At 43.6% G+C, this 20,603-nt stretch overlaps 1 protein-coding gene across 6 annotated transcripts in view; it reads right to left on the bottom strand.

Moving 5' to 3' along the window:
• The window catches only part of mdy (diacylglycerol O-acyltransferase), a 260,993-nt gene that overhangs the window by 58,447 nt on the left and 181,943 nt on the right, over positions 1-20,603 (bottom strand). For all 6 annotated transcript variants that reach the window (XM_037428844.2, XM_037428848.2, XM_037428849.2 and 3 more), the window contains one exon: positions 2,275-2,358. In XM_037428844.2, the coding sequence (XP_037284741.1) occupies positions 2,275-2,358 (84 nt within the window). The remainder of the gene's footprint in view (positions 1-2,274; positions 2,359-20,603) is intronic.

Raw genomic sequence — 20,603 nt, 5'->3', positions numbered from 1 at the left:
CTTGGCTTAATACAGTGATCACTGCAGTTGATGTAGCTGTATTAACATGCACGAGAAAACCCTCACTTTGCAGAGGGGTTCTGGCACTATGCATTTAACTTGTGCTGCAAAATGGCCTTATGAAACCCAAACATTCACTGAACTCTACATGTTAAGGACATGGCAAGATTCTTGTCCCGAGTGTACAACTTTCCTAAAGATGGTGGAATGCATTGTGTACGATGTGAAATTTGAAAGTCAACTAAAGAAAAAAAGTTCTCACACTTCATGTGTAAAATAACTAAAAAGACAACTTCCTGCGTGGTTAACAACCGAGTCTGAAAAGTCACGCCATGATATAAAACAGTTATTTTTCTTCTAAGAGCAAAACAAAAAAGCACGTCATATAGGTTGTCTAGCATTTTTATTACTGTTAATTTCATTGCTTAGCTTTATAAACGGCTGCCAGAATTTTGCATAAACAGCACAACTAATAGACAAAGTTATTAAAGAAATAAACTCAAAATACCTCTTATGCTGATCATAGGCCTGAACTCGGGCACACTTCGTGCCTAAATGGAAGAAGATACTCTCTAACCATCTTCGCTTTATCAGTGCAAAAATCCAATCAAACGCCCTTTTTCAAAACTAAAGAAAAAATCTAAAGATCCCATGTACCTATAGAATTGATGTTATATAAAGTATGTGGATGGAAGGTGCCCGTGTTGTAATTTTTTTAGTGGGCAATACATTATGAAGTGGAGCTAAAGATATGTTCAAATGCACACACAAACATACGTTAAACAGCCACATATGTTTTATATAACCAGTTGTTAAGAGTTACATAATAATGCCAACAGCAATATGAATATATTAGCAACACCAGAAGCGGTAAGCTGATATGAAGCCCTGCTACTTGTGAGAATGGTAGCCCTGGATACTGCTACATCTTCAGTGAATGGTGCCTAACTCTATTTGACATTAACTTGATGTGACGGTTGTATCGTTGGAGTACATATGTTAATAAAATTGGATAGCCAGCACTGCAAATGCAATTCACGTTTCACGAACATTAGGGTCTATTTGAAAAGTAATTCCAAGACCTGGCATGGCTCTGTGATAGAATACTTCATTGCCATGCTCATAGCTGAGGTTTGATATCTGTAGAGACCCTAATACTTAATCTCTGCATTTGTCAGGTCAACAGTGTCAATGTCAGGTTTTTCTGAACAATCACGCATTAAAATTACCCAAGTATGTTCTCACCATTCTTGGGTAGATATAAACTGTCAAACACCTGTAACACATACCTGTGCACATATCCACCCGCAGGTATGTATGTACCACATGTTTGGCAAAAAAAATCAGATGGCGTACGCGACCTACCCTCCCATACTAATTTTTGTTTTTGTTTACCCCAAGTTAAAGGGGTGATCCCGAGAGTATCCAGGCGTAGGCTGGTACATAGATAGATAGATCGATAGATTTGTAGATGGATGCTCAAAGTGCCTGCAGTACGTAAAGAAATAATTGTACTGGAATGTACACATCAGCATTGCAATTACCAGCCCACCCTTGTAAACAGCTCTTATTTTGTCCACACCTGTGAGAAATAAACAAGTGAGTAATAATTGTTCACCTAAAAGTCGAACAACAAGATAGGCAACAGTTTGTGAGCAAGAAACAGATGCCATCATCACCACGAAATTGAGTGTGCGCTCATGCACGACCACATGTACGAGCGGTATAGTTGCTACGAGAGCATAAACAAACCGCAAGTAAAAAAAACAAACTTAAATATTAGAGAGCAGGAAAAAGTTATTGTATTGCCAAAGAGCAATACAATGCCCTTTGCTTGCCCTGCTATGAGTCGAATTGTTTTCGCATTTTTCAAACAGGGTAGATAGAGTGCCGACAACATACAACATACTTGACCTCAAACATACCAAACCTTTCAGAGCGACTCAAAGACTCATTTTTCTACCTAGATTGCATCACTTGATATGAATTTCAGTGCACCAGAATGAAAAAAAAAAAAGACTCCATCTGCTACTGCATTGATACCTTCCACACAAATGCGGAGCTTGGCACATGACAATGGGTTGCCAGACTATGAATGGCGCCACTTGCTAGACAATATGACAGTGCACACGTTAAAAAGGTCTATAGCCTGAAAAGTATAGTACTTTCAGCAAATTGTCTATGTAGTTATGCGGCGAAGTATATGATTGTTCTACACTATTTCACTCTAAAAATCTTTAAATGAGAAAATTTTGTGCATAAAATAAATCTTACCGTAGAGGTTCAAATTATCGGGGTAGATGACAAACTTTGCCATGTGGCCATTGGTGGTGCGTCCATTCACACCCTGGGTTATCTCTGCAAACGTCAGCACAAATTTGAATGAAAGAAATGCACAAACAGAAGATTCATAAGTCATACCCTGTCTCAGGTGTCTATTGGGCATCTTTGTTCATAAAGTCTGTGTTTAGAAATACATAACACATCCTACATTGAAAAACTTCAGAATTCCATATCACTGGCAAGTTTTTATGTCAATAAAAACAGCTAGGAAAGTGGAATGACAACAAACTCGAAGTACAACACATCATTCTGTCCCCTTTATCGCCTTTCTTGAGCAGTTGAACCCTTTTATAAGAGGCACACACTGGGAAGCATATCTTGTCTTTTATATGAGGTGTGTCTTATAAGCGGAGTACTATGTATGCATTTTTTTTATCACCCCTATTTTGATTAGGAACGCAGGTCTCTCTTATACCCACTTGTCTCTTACATCAGTTTTTCTTATAAAGGGGTGACCAGGTTCATCAGTGTGACCGTGTTCACCACAGTGGTAGCACAGTGGGTGGTGGTCAGGAGAGCGCCAGACGTCAGTCTTCCTTGAAGCATTGCGTTGGCCTGCCGGCGGGCAGTATGGCGTCGACGGTGGTGCCTGGGGGAAGAACTGCGGTGGGGCAGTGTCCTGACGAGGGCGTGGAGGAGCATTGCAGCGCACTGCAGTGATGTAGCTGATTGCTTCCGGTTCAGGCTGCGGTGTTTCTGGGATTCTAAGCAACTACCAATTTTCTTTTCAAACAAGGTCGGCGATGGAATTGCCTTGAGGCTGCATCGAAGGCAATAGCTTCCGCAGCTCCTCCCGCACAATCGCTCGAATCGTCTCGCGCAGGTCGTCAGTACTGAAGGCATCGGCACAATTGAATGAGGCGTGGCGGTTGTATCGAGTTGTGCGCATCTCAAGCGCCTTTTCTATAGTCACGGCCTCGGTAATAAATTTGCTGACAGTCTTCGGCGGGTTTCGGACAAGTCCCACCAACAGCTTTTGCTTGATCCCCTGCATGAGGAACCGGAGCTTCTTTTCCTCAGCCATGGTGGAGTTGGCGTGTCAAAAGAGCTGGGTCATCTCTTCAACGAAGATGGTTACGCTTTCATTAGGGAGTTGCACCCTTGTCTCCAGCAATGTGGCGGCTCTTTCCTTGTGGACGATGCTCGTGAACGTGCTCAGGAACACCATTCGAAAGAGTTCCCAGGTTCGTAGCTTAGATTCGTGATTTTTGAACCACGTCTTCATGGTGTCTTCCAAGTAGAAGTAGATGCGGCGTAATATTTCTTCGGGGTCCCAGCTGTTCAAGGTGGTGACTCAGTCGCATATTTTGATCCAGCTTTCCGGGTCCTCACCCGATGATCCATGGAACGTGGGAGGTTCCTTGGGCTGCCAGAGAACGACTGCGGCAGGCTGCACAAATGCGATGATGGTTGCTGCTGTTTATTGTGGGATCCAGGGCTGCCTGGCTGTTTCAAGAAGGGGCTTGTACTCTGGTTGCAGTCCCCTCTGCCTGCGGCTTGTTCGCTGCTCAGGGTTGGCTTCGGTGTCTTCTTTGCGGCTTGGGCTGGGTTCGCAGCTTGAAGGGGGCGTCCGGAACATCAAAGAAACAGCCCCTCCACCAGATGTCACGGGGTCGTGACGTCGACAAAAAGCAGACAGTACGTTGATTAAACTGTTTATTTGGGCTAATCTGTGTACAGTAAACGGAAAGTTGGATCACAGTAGCAAACTTGCACTGATAGCGACGAATGCAGCGTCGGCCGTCATTAAACTGACTAGGCGAAGCGCGTCGGCTTTTATACACTTGCCATCGAACGTCCTAGCGTTATCGCTAGCAGCAACATAGATTCCAGAATAATCTGAAATGTTCACAAGGTGGACATAATCTTAACAAAACGATCTACTAGAGCCTTGAACCTTTTTGAACATCGTAGGCGCGGTTTGTGCTGAACGTAGTGTAACAGGGTGATAACAAAACTTGAGGAAAGGAGCGTGGCAACATCTTAGCAGATACACGAAGAGTTATACTAATATGCTTAAACGTGGCCTATAAGACCTTGAAACTGTGCCTGGCTTTTACTATTAAAGGGAACCTCTGCCAAGTGAAAATTATCTTAGCGATTGACTCCGACCAGACCTGTTTCGGTGGATACAAGTATGACCACTGCTGCACCATTAATTCCGTCGCCGAGCCAGCTTAAAACGCTCACGGCAGATTCCTGCCCAAACTCTTACGGTGCCAAAGCCTTGACAAACACCACGACACGTACGTTTTTTCGTAAGCAGACATTATCTACTGTAAAAGCGCCCAGTAATGATATTGTGATAGTAGTACCGCTTAGTTTCTAAATCGTGTCAGCGCAAAGTGATGAAGAAAAAGGGTGAGTAAGTGGGGGGGGGGAGGTTGGGGGTTGCACGAAACATTTCGGGGGTTTAAACCCCCAACCCCCCCTGGCTAGGCCACTGGTTTCAAACTAAGAACAAAATTATTATCTTGGGTTTTACATTTGAGAAGCATCATATAATTATGAGAGATGCCATAGTGGAGGGCTCCCGAAATTTCTATCATCTGGTGTTCTTAACATGCATCTCACAATACACAGGCCTCTAGCATTTTACCTCTACCAAAATGCAAATGATGCGACGGAGGTAGAGGCCAGGACCTCGGGTCAGCAGCTAAGCATTGTAAACACAGTCCACTGAGGCAGATTCGTCTACTCCCATTGTCATTACTCGAAAAAAAAAGGGGAGGGGGGCTTGCAAAGATGCTTTACTCAGTTAAATTCACCAATTCTTGTGGCATTAGGCACTTCTACGTCTTCAAGACTGCCATACAAATACAAGTTTCTGCTACTGCCTTAAGCAAAAGACTTGAACATCCTGGAAAACTGTATTAGACATTTTGACATCAGTAACAAACCCAAACAGAAAAATGTTAGAGAACAAATTTTAAACCTTAATATGTATAGAGCTTACTTTAAGAGAGAAAGTACTTGAATTTGAACAAAAAGCAGCTTGTACAACTGTCTTACCGAAGTGCATGCTGCACACCATGGGCATCGCCCAGTTAAAGAAACAATTGGAACCATTTGAAAATATCAAGGGGTCCAAATGATAATAGTTATTTCCGATTGGGCCAATGGTATTCCCAACAGGACCATTTGAAATTTCCAGATGGTTTAAGATGATGTGCTCAATTCCAACTGGACCAAATGGGTACACTAACTAGACCATTTGTACCAACTGAAGTTGCCAAATGGTATCACTTGAACCAATTGGAAGCTCACTTCCAATTGGAAAATCAAGTACCCAATTGAACCATTTGGTTCAATTGGAACATTCAAATGGAAACACTCATTTTCAATTAGGCCAAGCAACTTCAAGAGAAATTTGCATGCACAAATTGATCAACGAATTTAAGTGATCAAGTGATTTGACTTCGTTTACTTGCAACTTGTATAAGCATTTATTTATATATACAATTGTCGTGCAAATCACCATAGATTGAATTATATTTAATGGTGTGAAAAAGGATATGCATTTTGCAGCCGCGATATTACTTTTCTGTGAGAAGGCTTTCTTTTTTTCTTTTTCAGCACTCGTTAAGCACTCATTATCTGCCATGATCAGAGTGCAGTGAACTTTGCGTTGTTGTGACGAACACTACAGTGCCGGCATTTTTGTTGACAACAAATTTAGCCATATCTCAGTAGCATTAGTCATGTATCTTTTTCTTTTTAATGGTTTCCAATACAAATGCACAATAATAACATAATAATGTAAATATTACATTAAAAAGTAGGCTGCATTTTTAATTTACAGGTAACATTGCGAACCGCGCTCAAACATTATTATGACGCCATAGTTTTGGCAGTTTTGCACATAGCACAGCTAGTCATGGATGCTCTCTTTCCGTGTTTGCATGCAGCATGTTCTATCGTGCAATGTGTTTGTAAGAAGAACCTTGATAACATTAGGATGTGACATTTATTTTTTGTCGCTCTCATTTGTGGAAAGTGTCACAAGTCAAGACGAGCATGTTCGAGCGGTTTTTTGGCCTCATGTTGGTTGTACCATACGGTGATCACTTCGCCAGCGTCGACTGAGGGTCATTGTAGTTTTCTCAGCTCTAATTCTTTCATGTAAGTATTGCACTTAGACATTTCCAGTACATGCGAACGTTTGTCCCAAGTATTTGTGTTCTTTATCATGAGCACTGTGTCATGGTATACCTTTCTGCAGTATTTGATGAAATGCGCAAAGCGCACTATATGCTGGTTAATGTACGCATCCTGTGTCGTATTGCCTTATGGCACACATGTATCTTTGCAGCAAGCACTAGTAATTATGTGCAAGTGAATTCCTTTGATGTCTAGTCAGTGTAGCATTGAATAAGAAATAATCGATTGCCCTCAGGGTTGCATTTCGCCTACATGTGACTGCTTCACACAAGATTGAACTCTGTTTTTTTTTTTTATCAGCTTGTCAAGCACTGTAAATATTGGGCCCCTGCGATGACAAACATTAAAAATCGTTACATAGTTTTCCTATGGCATTATATCAGTGACTCAGGGGGTGAGACAGCCAAGACTAAATTAGGAGCAGTTTTTTGAGCAGCAAAACTTCAATTTTAGAGCAGAAGAATCTTGCTTGAGAGCAGTTAGTGATATTTAGTATGTCATCCTGGGAGCTTGAAAATACATATTTTTAGCAATGTGGGGGCACCAGTGCATATTTTAATTGGTCTATAATACACAACACTGAAACAGATTACGAAGGAAGTTTTTAAACAGAGGTATGAACTGCACTACCTACTACATAGCACGTGACCCTCGTAAAAAACATGTGAAATAATATTTAATAAATAAAGGCTTTGTTGAAAAATAGGTTACCTCGAAACAATTAAAAAGAAAAATGCATCACACTAAAAAAATACAAAAATTGTGACTGCACAAAAATCTTAGTTACAGTGGTCCTTCGCTTAAAGAAAAGCTTGACATGATGGCATCAAGAGTCGTTAAAGACAACAAAAGCCCGCTGCACTGCCATTCACGGCCACCTCGTGCGGGACCACCTTCAAGATTGCAATGTAGGAGCCAAGAAACCTCGCCGCACTGACTATCTTGTAAAGCACGTGCGTATGGCACTAAGCGATAAGCGAATGATACTAATAATGCCTCTCAACGCGAGCGACCACCCATTATTAACACGGCACGCGTTGACCGGTTCTTTTTTTTATCATAAGCCATCTCATCACCAATGATGTAAAACTCCCAATAATACATCGACTTACGATTTCCACTCTGCGACTCGTGCAAATAACGAATTTGTGTCCACGCAAACGAACTGCCAAAAGTACAAAGGGTAGTTTTATTGCATGTTTTATTTCATTAGAAGAAAACAAAGAAAACAAAGTCACACTGCCGCCGAGTGAAACGCCAATCGAGCTAAGCCTAAAAGCATAGCCCAGGGCACGCGTGCAGCAGTGCCGGCACGCATCCAGCAAGCATGCAGCGACGACATTGATAGTTTAGATTAGAAGACGAAGCATTGGCAAATCATGAAAACTGCATCACATGATTGCCGACGCATCACGAGTGACGAATAAAGTGCCGAGGTGCCCGTTTAATATTGTTTAAGATGGTTAAAACACGTGTTGTGTCCCCACGGCTTCACAAATAACCAAGTGTTTTCTCTCTACCTACAGACAAAGATGCACGGATTTATCTAGCGATGGCTCTTTTAAATGCAAAATGCAATGAGAACTGACTTGTTCAAATAAGTTAGCAGCTAATGGGCATAAACCGGGAATGGGCTACACGCGTTCTGTCACTCATGAAACCAATTTTGAAAACTCATGTGCACGTGCCACAGCATCAAGGAGAAAGCGTCGCATGCAGGGAAACGACTCTACCTTTACAGTAACTCGCTCACAGCAAACGCACATGCATAGGTTACTGCACAAAGTAGCATCGACATGAAAACCACAGCAACCGGAGGAATGCGCTATGCACAACAAAGAACCTGAGAGTCAACCTCGCTACGCTCGCCGCTCGACTATGTCGTTTTCACAAGGCGACAGTGGCACCAGAACACACAGCCTAGCAAGTGGAAGCAGGACGCTCGGTGCACGGCAGCACTATTTTCCAGGGTCACGTATATTTACAACAGCTTAGAGGAGATTATGGTGGCACCATGGGAGCCTTCGTCCCCAGAAAAGTGAAAAGTAAAAAAAAAAAAACGCCCTTGGGCATGTCTAATTAGTCAACTAAGCCTTTTTTCCCACTGAAGCTGAGGTTGGCGTCAAAATTCTAGCTTTCAAGGCTGTTTTGGAGCAGCTTGGCACAATTTTCATTATTTCTATCTTTTTGGAGCAGCTTGGTGCAAGAAAAGGAAAATATATCAGAAATGCGCACTATGCGCAGCTGTCTCGCTCCTGGCGACTGCTTGTCAGACTGGGCTAATTCAAACAAGGCTAAGGGTCATTTTATCATTGTACTGCAAAACATGAATGGGTTCATGCCAGCTATGTTATTTGGTAAAGCTAATTGTTTGCTGCATTTGCGTACGTTTGGCGAGTCATTATTGCCTTAATTTCTTTGAGGTGGCGTACAAGGATGTGCGCAAGCACACTGCTTATCTGAGGATATATTCCCATTATAACACTTGCTGCAAGAGAAGGTCCTGGCCCTATCAAAGAACTAATTACATGACATGTGATATACCACCTTAGATCCGTGCAAGTTATAGCCAATTTTATGATTAATGTTGGAATTTCACCTTAACATGGTTCATCGCTAAGGTGTCAAGCTTGACCACTTTTACAGATGAATGTGTTAACTGCACTATTTGAACCAATTGGCATTAGGTCAATTGGTCTAATTAATTATGTACTGACCTCACCATTTGACCCAATCAGAATTCAACCGATTGGCCCAATAGGAATACATTCAATCAGCCAAATTGGTTATATACTACTGCATCATTTGACCTAATTGGCATACAACCAATTGGCCCAATTGGCCCAAATAGCCCAATAGTGTACTAATTCACAAATGAAACGAATTGAAACTGAGTGGAAATTTTCCAATTGGTTTCAATTGTTTTTTTAACTGGGCAGCAGGGGGCAGCAAAAGGGGTACTTGCCCCCTCAAGCCATACTAGCACACTCCACCTCCATGAGCCTTGATGCAACACCGGATTGCACCCTACCGAGGCCCATGCTGCACAGTGAACTTTTGCAAGTGCAGCTCATATTTATCTTAGGTTAAACTGATGAGAAAAATACACTAAAAACACTATCAGCTTTTAAAAGAAGCCCAAACGCTCCCAAGGGCATCCAAGTATAGCATTTTCACATGATGCTGCAATCTTCACAAAATTCAAGGCAGAGGATTTGTACATGAAAAAAAAAAAATCTTCCCGGCATGCACAGAACAAAACAGCACAGTCGCAGTGAAAACTGAGCAGCCTTACCACAGCTCACTGTGAAATCTCATTGGGCGACTACTGCGAGTAAGGCTGAAAAGAAACACACTAAACCACAAATCATACATTTGTGAAGTAGGGAAGCACCCACTATGCCATCACTCCACAGAAAAGCGAGATACCCACGACACCCGCTTGTTACACAGCTTGTATTGTGTGTAGTGTACACATATTCCGAAGGAGTACGGCCACTAGCGTGGGTCCTGTCTTAGCGAGCCGCAGGGCACGTGTTAACTGTCGCCGTGGCAAGAACACGATACTGCTCAAGTTCACAACACTTTATTGTCTGTGGCAACACCAAACGCAGTACAGCCCGTTGCAAAGGTGCGGCGGGAAAGCAAATGGGCTTATCCATGCCACGGGCGTAAAGTACTACACAGGGTGCCACGAGCACTCTGTGTAGTCTCCGTGGTAAAGGTGATCCACGGAGACACCGGGACCAAGGTCCGGTTGCTCGAGTGAGGGCAAAGGCACTCTTGTTGGCTTCGGAGAGATACGGGTTGGTGTAGCCTGGCCACGCACTAGGAACCCGCACCACTCTTCGGCCCAACGTTCGGAAGGGGGGGGGGAAGGGGGGGCGACATAAGGTAAGCGTTCACCGCAGGCGCAAGGCGCTGTTGGTGAAGTCCGAACGAGCCCCACAGGGAGCTGACGAACCGAAAAGAAAAGCGTGCTGACCCCCATGTTGTGCCCGGAGAGGTCTCTGCACTCCCAACGCGTGCGCGCAAATCCTTTCGGGAGACTCTCCGCGCGGCGCCATTGTCGACATCCGCTATCGGGTGAGAGGGGTTAAACATCACTCCGCTCTCCCAGCGCGACAGACAGCGGAGGAGGGTAGTCATGTTGGGACATGAGAACGAAGAAAGAGGCGACAAAGACCGCGCAAATGCTGCGGGCTGGCCTCAATTCTCACATGTGTGATGCCTGGTGTTAATAATGTAATTCATTGCCTGACATGACACCCGATTAGGGTTGTTTTGTGAAGGAATTTCAAACAGTGGTGAGACTTGGTGATCGAATACTTGACTGTCCCATAGAGAGCTTAGGTTCAAAATTCATCAAACCCTGTATTTTCTTTTTTTTTATCATCATGCACAATGGTGTTATGGAAACTTATGCCGGAGGAGGACTATGCTAGCAAAATCATTTGTCGTTGTGATCTCGTAACAGCTTTCGCTGTAAATGTTTCATGAAGATTGTCTGTCGCTCACTAAAATGCCTGCCAGTGAAACGTTCATGTAAACATCATTTATTGCACGATTGACAATTCTACAATACATATATTACGATGCAAAGTTAACAAATGAACGAAGTAGACAGAAGAAATTAGTGCAAATGAACAAAGTAGAAAGAGGAAGAAATTCGCACAGCTTGGATTAAGTCATTCAAGGCTGGGTCACAGATGAGCTGCTGGCTTGGCTAGGTTTTTACCCTCTCACCTCTCTTTTTTTCCAACCCTTGTGTATAGTTAAGGGCTCGTTTTTTATTGCCATAGAAATTATATGGACACTATCGGCTGGATTTTGCCACTGGCGTCTGCGTCACTCACCATATATGTATACGTGTGTGTATGTATATATATATATATATATATATATATATATATATATATATATATATATATATATATATATATGCTGGAAAAAAAATCTAAAAAAAGACTCTAGCACCCGGAATTGAATGTGGGACCTCCATGTCCTGAATGCGAGGCATTAACCACTGGGCCACCAAGGGGCACCTCACTCAATGTTCGAACGGCAAGCTATTTATATCTACCACTTACCACTGTTGGCGAGCATCTTGGAAGAAAACTTTTGTGTTTTCCACATTATCATCAAGATAGCGCAATGACCGCGTGGCAGCTCTCATCTCTCATGCATACTTTGGCCCGCGGAAAGAAGGGAAAGTGAACGATCTCTTGCACTTTCTTATCTCCAGGTGCGGAGTATCATACGTCTTGGCTCACATTGGGCTTGCACTGGAACGATTCTGTTGCAGCTACGGGGCGCACAAAAGTCACTGCAATCGTTGCACAGCCTCCGTTTAGAAAAAACGGCACGCTTTTCAGACACACGAAGTAATAACTGAGATGCTTATTCGCGATAATCTGTACCTATGAGTGCATTTCGTGCATCATTTGTGTGTGAGAAACGCGGGGCATATTTCGATCTGTTTGCCATTCTGTGCGTGACCTTCCAATTTGTTGCTATCATGTTCATTGCTTCGCCTTTGAGAAAGAATTGTAACGTAAAGATGAAGAAAAAAAAGTGGATGAAAAGTTAACTTGCCGTTAAGAGGGGGCCAAACCTAAAACCTTTGAATAACGCGTCCGATGCTCGATCAACTGCGCTACTATGGAGGCTATTCACCTGTCCACCTTATGGGGTATATGTGTGCATTAAACATGGGATGTCTCATATCATGGAGCCCTCATGTGTCGTACTTGAAAAAGCGATTGACAGGCATATGCCATCTTTTCATGTTTCTCGCTGGAAAGACTTGGGGAATGCAGCCTAATGCTATGTTACGACTGTACAGGGTGCTTTTCCTTGGCTTTTTACGATACAGTCTGTTTGCATTATCAAACGCCAGCAAAACAAGTCGACGCATGATACAAAGCATTCAGGCACAGGCGCTTCGAATATGTCTAGGTCTGCCTCAGGGTGCCTCAACAATGGCGACTATAGCTATAGCCAAAGATCACCTCGTGCAGGCCCATATTGAAATTGAAGCTTTGAGGACACAGACAAGGCATGTAGGCTGGACTCCCCATCACCACCTAGCCTCTCTACCAGCGGATAGAACTCATACTTTCTTTTGTCGAATAATAACTACACATGGTGACTCCCTACCAACTGGTTTTACGCCCGCGGCGAGACCTTCAATTCCTCCATGGTGCCTCAAACAGCCAGTCATCAACCTGACAATACCAGGCATCCAGAAAAAACGAGATTTCTCAATACCAGCCCTCAAGCAGCTCACCTTACTTCTGCTGTACGAGAAGTTCCAAGACTGCACCCACGTCTACACCGACGGCTCCGTCCTGCCAAACAGCTCAATTACGGCGGTCGTTATTCCAACGCACGCCACAACCATCAAATTCAGGACAGCTCATGCAACCACAACAACGGCAGCAGAGCTTGCAGCGCTGCGCTGCGTTTCATTAACGACCAAAGCACGCAACGGTGGACGATTTTCTGTGAATGCAAGGCGGCACTGCAGTCACTTCTGTCAAATCTACCCCGTGGTCCACACGAGCAGTTGGTATTTGAAACAGCAGAAATGCTGCACCATATAACAGAGAAAGTGCACCACGTTGTATTTCAGTGGTTGCCAAGCCACTGTGGAATTATCGGTAACGAACGAGCTGATCAAGCTGCCCGTTCAGCCCATACAGAAGACAACGACCAGTCAATACCTCTCTCAAGGACAGATGCTGCTAGGAGGCTCTGCATGCTTGCTCGCCAACGCTCCATGGCTCTTTGGAATGAGCCCCTCTTTACGCATGCAAGATTACGATCCCTTGATCCAGCGTTAAGCATGCAGCTTCCAACGAAAATTCGACGAGGCGACGCTACTGCTCTGTGCAGACTATGGTTGGGAGTCGCGTTTACCCGTGCGTACGCGTTCCGCATAGGTATGGCCGACACCGCCGACTGTGCACACTGCGGAGATGAAGAAACAATTCGACATATCCTGTGTGACTGCCCAAAATACAACCTGGAAAGACAACACCTTTCTAATTAACTAAACAGGTTAGATAACCAGCCGCTGTCAGAAGAAAGCATACTGCGCCATCGTCATGACTCATCATCACACAAGAAAGCTGTGCAAGCGCTAGTGGGCTTCTTACGAACTACTGGCCTGTCGGAATGCCTCTGAGTGGACTGATTTTGTGTGTGCGTGTGTGTCGGTGTTTTTATCTTATTTATTTTTTAACTCTCCCTTTCTCTTTCGACCCCCTATTCCCCAACCCCAGTGTAGGATAGCATACCGGATACTAGCATCTGGTTAACCTTCCTGCCTTCCTTTTTTTCTCGTTTCTCTCTCTCTCTCTCTCTAAATGTGGGATTGTCGGTCAGGGTTGCCAGTAGCTATTACGGAGAGTGTGGAACATTTTTTCTGCCTGTTTGATGTCATGTAGAACGTGATCTTATTACGAGCTGGAAGCTGACCAAGAATTTCTCGTATACTATCTGATGTAACAAAGTTTGCCAGAACGAGACCCTCGCTAATAATGAAGAAAAGTAGTGTACATTTTAGGGCTTGTTTTCTTTGTTAGACACAATATTAATAATATCCAACAGACAATTATGCCAAGGAAAGTACAGGGAATGTTACTAAAAGTAACTGTAATGTAAACGTGATGAAAGAAGTGGACGAAAAGATTACTTGTCACTAAGGTATACCACTTGTGATAGTGGTATTACAAACAATTCTCCCTTTTTTTTTCTCCTTTTTTTGTATCAGTGTCTATCAATCTCGTTCTTTCTATGTCCATTTCTTTCTCTTTTTTCCTTTCTTTGTATCAGTGTTTTTCAATCTCGTTCTCTCTATGTACATTTCTTTCTCTTTCTTTTTCTCTCTTTCTTCCTTTCTTTCTTCTATTTTTTTGTTTCTCTTTTCTCTTTGTAGTCATTCCCTTCTCTTCACCCTCACATCTTTCCTCCTTATTCTCAAATCCTTTTCTCATGCCCTTACTGTACCATACTATAAAAGACCATGCTTTGCTCTGCGAGTGTGCCTGGAGAGATGAGTGGTTATGCCGGTACCATAGTCCCTCAATACTTTTTAATGGTCACGAAACTTCTCCGTCACTCAATGGGAGAGCTTTGTGTGTCGCTAACTTTGACCAAAAGGCGGCGCCACCAGTGTTAAGGGGGGCACCTGCGGCACTCGTGGAAGCAGTCAGCGAGCGTGGTGTGGTTGTTTTTGTGAATTGTGTTGTATCGGCGTGTGTGCGGTGATTTCTGTGCGTCTTATCGTATTTAAACATGACGAATAGTTGGCGACAGCGTAACGAACGATGCAGAAGACGTCCTGCGCGCCACATGGTCGCTCCGGTGAACAAGGCACTCGTCGAGGCTAGAGTGGTGACGGCGTGCTGTGTTCGCTTTGTGTTGTTTCATCGCGTGTGTGCGGTGCTGTGCGTGCCTGTGACCATTTTCGTATGCGAAAAACAGCTAGCCGCAGCTTCACGAACGATGCCAAAGACATGCTGAGTGCCGCACTGTCGCTCCGGCTATAGAGGAACTGCTGAAAAAGTATCGCTGTTTGTGTTCCCCAGCGACCCCGAAAGTCGTGAGCAGTGGAAGCGGGCGATACCGCGTAAAGAAACGGGCACATTCTCGTTCAGTTTACCGAACGTTCGAGTATGCGAAAAACATTTCTATAACGAGGACATTGTTCACGAAGACGAAAGCGTTATAGAAGGCACCGTTGTTAGGTTGCCGCACGAAAAAGCGAAGCTGAGGGCAGGCGCTATACCTCGATTATTTGAAGGTCTCCCGGCTTACTTGTCCAAAAAGAATCCGGCACCTCGGCACTTGCCACACAGGCAGCCAGTAAAGCGTCGTCGGGAGTCTTTGGAGGATTGTAGTGGGGAAAATGCTGTGCAGAGGATCCTCGTGATCGTCTCCGACGAATTGGATGCAGTAAATTATGGTAAATATTGCATTTTTACGCACCTCGCTCTTCTGTGTTCTTCGGCACCCTGATTATAACGCAAGTTGAACAAACTTAATGGATTTCCTGAACCTCTTTGCTTTTCCTCTTGGGGTGCAGAAAGTGGGCTGACAGCAAACAAGGCTGAAGACAAAGCTTGTCAAACAGAAGAGGCTGTGCGCAACACTTCGGAACTGCAGAAAGTTAAGGCACAGCTCCGCCGTGTACAGCAACGACTTGAAGACTGCCAGATGAAGCTGGCAAAAGTAACACTGCGCGAAAAAAAGAGTAGTCACTTCGAGGGAATGTTTAAAAAACTCTCTGACCGCGAGAAGCTGATCTTTGACCAATGTGTCATGAAAGCTAATGCAAGGACGTTGAAAGCTGTGCGGCGAGCTGTAAACAGGACAGTAGAGTGCGTGTTCTTGACAAAACAGCATGACTTGAGAATGTGCATTTGAGCACTGCCTGATGTTATCTGTGCTTCAAGGCTAATTGCATGTTATGTATGCAGTTGTCTATACCAGTAAATGAAGTATTTGCATTCCACTATCAGGTACAAGAAGGAATGATTGTACGACTGATTGCTGCTGAAAATCAAGTCAACGTGTGTTTACACATTTCTTCACGAGAATTATTATCTACCCTTACCACACCCTCACACACTGCACACTTACATGAGAAACTTGAAAGCAGAATTCAGTCTCAATGAGACTTTGTTTCGTATATTGAAACAAAAACTTCAAGGAATGCATGAGAGGGAACGTGAAGGTAAGGTTTGAAGCTATGGCAGCACGACAAAATTTAATGCATATAAATTGTTGACCAGTTTCCACCGTGAGAATACTCTGAAACAAGTTTTCAAAATTTTTTTTCATTTTCTTATTCGCAGGAGTTTTGATGTTTGATGAAATGAGTGTGAAAAAGAGTGTCCACATACGTGAATCAGACATGGCCCTACTTGGCAAAGTCGACTTCGGCGAGCATACAAGACTATCAGCTCAATTTAAAGATGGAGACCATGTACTGGTTTTCTTGTTTCAGCCTTTCCTTGGTGGATGGTCCCAAACTTAGGTTAGGTTAATTTGGTTTTTTATGGCGCAAAAGCAGCTAAGGCTATGCTGCGCCAGACACAAGACTTTCAGGAATGGACACTAAAAAGATGAGATTTTAAAGCTTATTTAACAGGTTACATTCTTTCAGAAAGTTTAGCAAGTCAGGCAGAGGTACTAGAGGGTCATCTCCTAGGAACAAAGCAGGGTGTAAAGGTACGTGTTGTTTGTATAGCTTGCTGAAATGTTTTTGTCTCTGTGTTTCAATGGTAGGACATGTGATTAGGATGTGCATAAATGTTAACGCTTCTTGGCATTTTTCACACGTTGGTTGTTCTTCCTTTGCGAGTAAGAATTTGTGTGTCAAGGGTGTGTCCAATGCGAAGTCGGCATAATACAACTTCAATAAACCGTTGCTGGTGATGGCAGGTCTTCCATTCCCCGAGTGTGGGTTTCACCAGGTGGAGCTTATTGTTCGTGCAGGTGTCCCATTGCTTTTGCCATTTTGCTAGTAGGGCCAGGCGAATTGTTCTCTGGATATCTTTAAGGGGAATTTTCGCTTTTGTTACTGTTTTATGGGCTGCCTGGGAAGCATACTTATCTGCTTTTTCGTTTCCGGGTATTCCAACATGACTTGGGACCCAGCAGAAACGGATGCAGGTTGCCTGGCTGTTTAAGTATACCATGTTTAGAATGTCGCCTACTATAGGCTCACATTCGGATTTTATATGTAGTGCTTTTAGTGTGCTTAGTGAGTCGGTGTATATGATTGCTTTCTTGTATTTTTCAGCGATGACATTCCGAACTGCTTCACTCAAAGCATAAGCTTCAGCTGAAAAAATAGAAAAACTACGAGGTACTTTCACGGAAATTGCGCTTTTCGTCGTCACAATCCCAATACCCACGTGGTCCTCCGTTTTTGAGCCATCTGTGTAAAATTTTTCGTAATCCTTATATTCGTGCTGAAGTGTATAAAATTCTTGGATTATGCGTTCTGGTGGGGTGCTTTTTTTGTTGAAACGGCTTAGTGAAAATTCGCATAGCTGTGACAGGTCAAACCATGGCGGCAGTCTTGGTGGTTTAATAGCGACATCTAGTGATCCATCAGGGATGGTATAAAAGCGGCAGTATTCCTCGAAACGTAGGACAAGTGGTTTGATTAGGTTCGGTTTGTTGAGGTAGTGTGAGCGCGAGTCACATTTTGCGGCAATTTCATAGCAGATGTGTTCAGGTGACGACCTTATTCTTAAAACATATGACAAGGTTAGTAATGCTCTTTGATCACATAGAGAGGGCTCATTGCATTCTACGTATAGACTTTGCACAGGTGATGTTCTGTAAGCACCACTTGACAGACGGAGACTGAGGTTGTGTATGGGGTCAAGACGGCGGATGTAAGAGTTTCGCGCCGAGTCGTAGACTATGCATCCGTAGTCTAAAATGCTGCGTACAAGAGATCGGTAAATACATATAAGGCAGAGTCGATCGGAACCCCAGTGTTTATGGGAGAGTACTTTGAGCACATTGAGTGCTCTGTTTGCCTTAGTTTTCAGTGCATTTATGTGTGGCAGAAAGTTTAGTTTTCGGTCGAATGTGATTCTTAGAAATTTGTGTTCTTGTTTTACCGGCATGTTGATGTTGTATAGTTTGAGCGCGGGTTCAGGGAACAATCCTCTCTTTTGCATAAAGAGAACAGCTGTGGTTTTTTGGGCTGAAAAGCGGAAACCATTTTGGTCGGCCCATTTCGTAAGCCGATTTATTGTAATTTGGAGTTGCCTTTCGCAGGATGATAGGCTGAAGGCTCGGCATGCAATTTGCAGATCATCAACATAGATGGAGTGCATGACTGTACGGGGTATAGCCCTGTTGATGGAGTTCACTTTCACTATAAACAGGGTGGTGCTCAAAATGCAGCCCTGTGGTACACCATTTTCTTGGACAAATATTCGTGACAGTACCGTACCCAAGCGTACTTGAAAAGTTCTATTCGATAAAAAATCGTGTAAGCAGTTCAGCATTCTTCCGCAAATCCCTAAGTTAGCTAGATCTCTGAGAATTCCATATCTCCAAGTTGTGTCATATGCTTTCTCTAAGTCAAAGAAGACCGAGAGACAGAACTGTTTGTGTAGAAATGCTTGTCGTATTTCTGGTTCCAGCCTAACAATGTGATCAGTGGTGGAACAGCCCTTTTTGTATCCGCACTGGTGTGCGTCTATTAAGTGCTTCGATTCCAGAGTGAAGGTAAGTCCAATATTTATGATGCTTTCGTAAGTTTTTGCAAGGCAACTTGTTAGTGCAATGGGTCTACAGCTACTTGGGGTTGTTGGGGGTTTACCAGGTTTTAGGAATGGTATGACTATGGCTTTTTTCCAATCTTCAGGCATTATGCCAGAGTCCCATATTTTGTTGAAGAATTGGAGAAGTGCCTTTGCGGATGCTTGGGATAGGTGTGCCAACATTGCATAGTGTATCTGGTCAGACCCTATTGCCGTTTTTTTACCGGCAGAAAGTACCCTGTTCAATTCGTGCAGCGTAAGCGGAAGGTTATAACTTTCATTTGAGGTACTGCTAGTAGGCAATCTTTGTCTTTCTGGAATGTTTCAGGAATGTATTGGTGTAATTTGCTGAGCATGATACCTTATGAAAGTGTTCTCCTAATAGGTTGGCCTGGTCTTCTAGTGTTGATTGTGTGTCTGGACTTGTAAGCAGTGGTATTGTGTAGGAGGAGTACCCTCCCTTGAACTTCCTCACCTGGTCCCAGATGTGTTTAGATGTGACTGAACTGTTAATTGATGCTATGTATTTTTGCCATGAATCCTTTTCTGCCTGTCCTCGAATAAATCGGGCTCTGGCTTTTGCCTGTTTGAAGTTGATGAGGTTGGCGTAGGTGGGGTATCTTCGTGGAATTCCCCAGGCCTTATTTTCTAGTTTTTTGGCATCAGTACACTCGTTTGTCCACCAAGGGTTGAATTTCTTGCGTACGATGCCGGATGATTGCGGTATTGCTTTTTCTGCTGCTTAGATTAAAACTTTGACGAACTCTTCGATTAGTTCCTCAACAGAAAGGTCCGATGAGAAAACTTCATTGAGCTTAGCGCTTTCTGTGAAAACTGGCCAGTTCGCGAGCTGTAATTTCCACCGGCGTGGCCTGCTTGTTAGAGTTGGGTAAGATGGTATGAGTTTTATGATGCCGGGTTGATGATCACTACCATAAGACGTGTTGACGACGTCCCATTTAAAATCATTAAAAATACACGATGAACACATGACGAGATCTAAGCAACTAAAAGTGCGCGAGGTTGGTGAAAAGTAGGTGAAAGCACTGAAGGCAGATGTCATTTGATAAAATGAAATCTTCCACGGCTTGCCCTCTTGCGTCAGTTTTGTCGCTACCCCAAAGGGTTGAATGAGCATTGAAATCCCCAACTAAGATAAATGGTTGTGGCAACTGTTCCACTATATTTTCTAGGTTTTTGGTGGTGAAAAGGATGTGAGGTGGGATATACAGTGAGCAGATGGTGATGGTTTTGTATGATAGGATGGTGACGGCTAAGGCCTCGAAAGATGTGTTTATTTGGACATCTCGCGTAGGAGTGCTGCTCTGCACCACTATGGCTACTTCTCCTGAAAGACGGTTGCAATGTTCGCGGTCGTTTCGGGCAACTTTGAAGCCTTTTAGGAAATGGCTGTGTTTTGCACCAAGATTTGTCTCTTGGAGGCAAAAGGCTACTGGTGAGAATTTCTTAATGATGTCCTTTATGTCACCTAAGTTATGAATTAAGCCTCTACAGTTCCAATGTACGATAAAAGCCATGGCAGAATAAAGTTAAGTAAATATACTTCTGGGGATTGATCGGTATAAAAGATGATAGGTGACAATATTAAGAAATAGAAATAGAGAGAAATACGATAACCATTACGGTTATCGCTTTCTTATTGTGGTTACTGGGACTTTGTCCTTGTCCTGTTTGGTACGCTCGAGAGAGCGCTTGTCCTTCAGTGTCGATGACACCGGAGTTTTGTGGTCGATCTCCATTGCCTTGTCTGAGGCACTGGAAGATCGAGAGTGAGGCGCT

This window comes from Rhipicephalus microplus, chromosome X, assembly GCF_043290135.1.
Source record: "Rhipicephalus microplus isolate Deutch F79 chromosome X, USDA_Rmic, whole genome shotgun sequence".
Taxonomy (NCBI): Eukaryota; Metazoa; Arthropoda; class Arachnida; order Ixodida; family Ixodidae; genus Rhipicephalus; species Rhipicephalus microplus.
The sequence above is the reverse complement of the archived record's forward strand: the minus strand, read 5'-3'. Positions and strand labels throughout refer to the sequence as shown.